At 43.1% G+C, this 1,925-nt stretch overlaps 1 protein-coding gene across 1 annotated transcript in view; it reads right to left on the bottom strand.

The window, feature by feature from the left end:
• PCYB_147010 (kinesin motor domain containing protein) overlaps nt 1-1,529 on the bottom strand; it is a gene marked incomplete at both ends in the record, with an annotated part of 4,648 nt that extends 3,119 nt beyond the window's left edge. The window contains one exon of the mRNA XM_004225172.1: nt 61-1,529. Within this exon, the coding sequence (XP_004225220.1) occupies nt 61-1,529 (1,469 nt within the window). The remainder of the gene's footprint in view (nt 1-60) is intronic.
• Nucleotides 1,530-1,925: the final 396 nt, after the last annotated feature.

Consider the following 1,925-nt stretch of genomic DNA (forward strand, 5'->3'; position numbering starts at 1 on the left):
ATAATGGTGGGTGATGAGGTAGGCGCAGCGGTGGGTGCAGTGGTGGTTCCCCCTTGGAACTTGGCCTTCTTCGTTGCGTTGGACCCGCTTGGTTTGTGCCCCTCCGTGTGGTCTTCCTTCCCTGCCGATTCGTCCCCAGCTGGAACAGCATCGGTAGGCACTGCAGTGGAGGCTTCCACCGGGGGGGAAACATGATCAGGGGGCGGCTTCTCTTTGCCTGCCTTGTCCATTTTCTCCTTAATCTGCATCACAGCCAAGGCATTTACAACCTTACTGAGTACAGTCAAACTTTTATTAATCATGGTGGTTTCTATTTTGACAGAACCAGTAGCCTTTGTCTGTTTAAGTCGTTCGCTTCCAGCCAAATCAACAAGACACAGCTTCCCACACCTCACCGTATTGGTAGAGTGAATATACCTATTAATTTTTATAATAAAAATAAGGTGAGATCTAGAGGAAGCCTTGTTCATATGTGTAAAGGCTATTTTCCTATTGTTCACTCCTTCCTCCAAATAATGAAGAGCATTGATAACATTTTCAATTTCTACCTCTTTCAAATTTTTAATGACGAATTCATTTTTGTCTGCATCGATCATATGAACAGAGAGGTTACTTTCTCCGCTGATCAAGTCATAGATTATTTCGTTGTAAATTTCAAGAATGGACATAGTAACAACAAATTCTTTTAGCCCATTCGGTGGTTCCTTCTCACTTCTGTGATAACTTATATAATTAAAAATGTAATTTATGCAATGAGGAATGAGTCCTACATAGTTCGGTTCATTCGATATACAGTTGGTCAGTTCTTCATAAGTGATAGCAATGTCGTTATCGACTGACCATCCCATTTTTTTGTTTTGGTTTTCCTTACAAAGGTGAAATAAATTATTTAAGTATTCGAAATTTCCCAACATGGTGTAGGTTTTCCCACTGTTTGTTTGTCCATATGCCATTATGCTGCAGTTAATTCCTTGAAAAATATTTTTTATGTTATGCTTAATATAGTCATTAAAAATCATGTGATTATTATTTTCAATATCGTAGACTCGATCGTATGTATATTCTAAATTGAGTCCATTATTTTTGTTTCCCATTGGGCATGTATCTATGACTAGCTTATTTTTGGCTACCTTTTTGATAACATCTATATCGTTGCTTTGTTTTTCTTCTCCGTTTTCCTTCTCACTGATGTCGTTTTTTATTCTGCACACTACGCTTATGTACTCCTCCACGTTTTTCTCGACCTCCGTGTCTTCGAAGTAGGCATTTTTGTCCTTTTCGATTTCCGGGTTTTTTTTTTTCTGCTCGATGTTGTTTTCGATGTACCACTGGTGGATGTCCTTGTGACCCTCCTTATGTGGGTCCTTATGGCCCTCTTTGTGTGGGTCCTTATGACCCTCCTTATGTGGGTCCTTCCCTTTGTACGCCTTATCCCCCTTGTCCCCCTTGCCCCCCTTGGTGGCGTTCCTTTCCTTGGAGGCCGATGTCGCGCTGCTGTGTTGGGCGTTCTTGTTTATGCGGTACACCATGGTGCGTGGGTTAGCAGCGAGGTGGCATCGCAAATGGTTAGCAGCGAGGTGGCAGCGCAAATGGTTAGTAGCGTAGCCGATTGGCAGCGCAGCTGCCTCCCCGTTTCGCCCCTTCGAGAAGTTCCCCGCGATGTGACACGAAGCTGAAATGTGTCTCCTTGTTGAGCGGGTTTAGTAGAAACTATAAGGGATACTTTATGGGAATATTTATGGGCAGTTTTAGGGGCTTTTTTATGGGCAATTTTAGGGGCAACTTTATGGGCAGCTTTACGGGCATCCTTGTGAGCGCCTTCCCCGAGTCCACATTGGCATATGAGGGCATCCGCGAATGTTATAGTTTGGGCCTACATAGAGGGAAACAACGCGGCGGACAGGGGGAATTAAAAAAATAAATAA

The sequence above is a fragment of the Plasmodium cynomolgi genome, chromosome 14 (assembly GCF_000321355.1).
Source record: "Plasmodium cynomolgi strain B DNA, chromosome 14, whole genome shotgun sequence".
NCBI lineage: Eukaryota > Apicomplexa > Aconoidasida > Haemosporida > Plasmodiidae > Plasmodium > Plasmodium cynomolgi.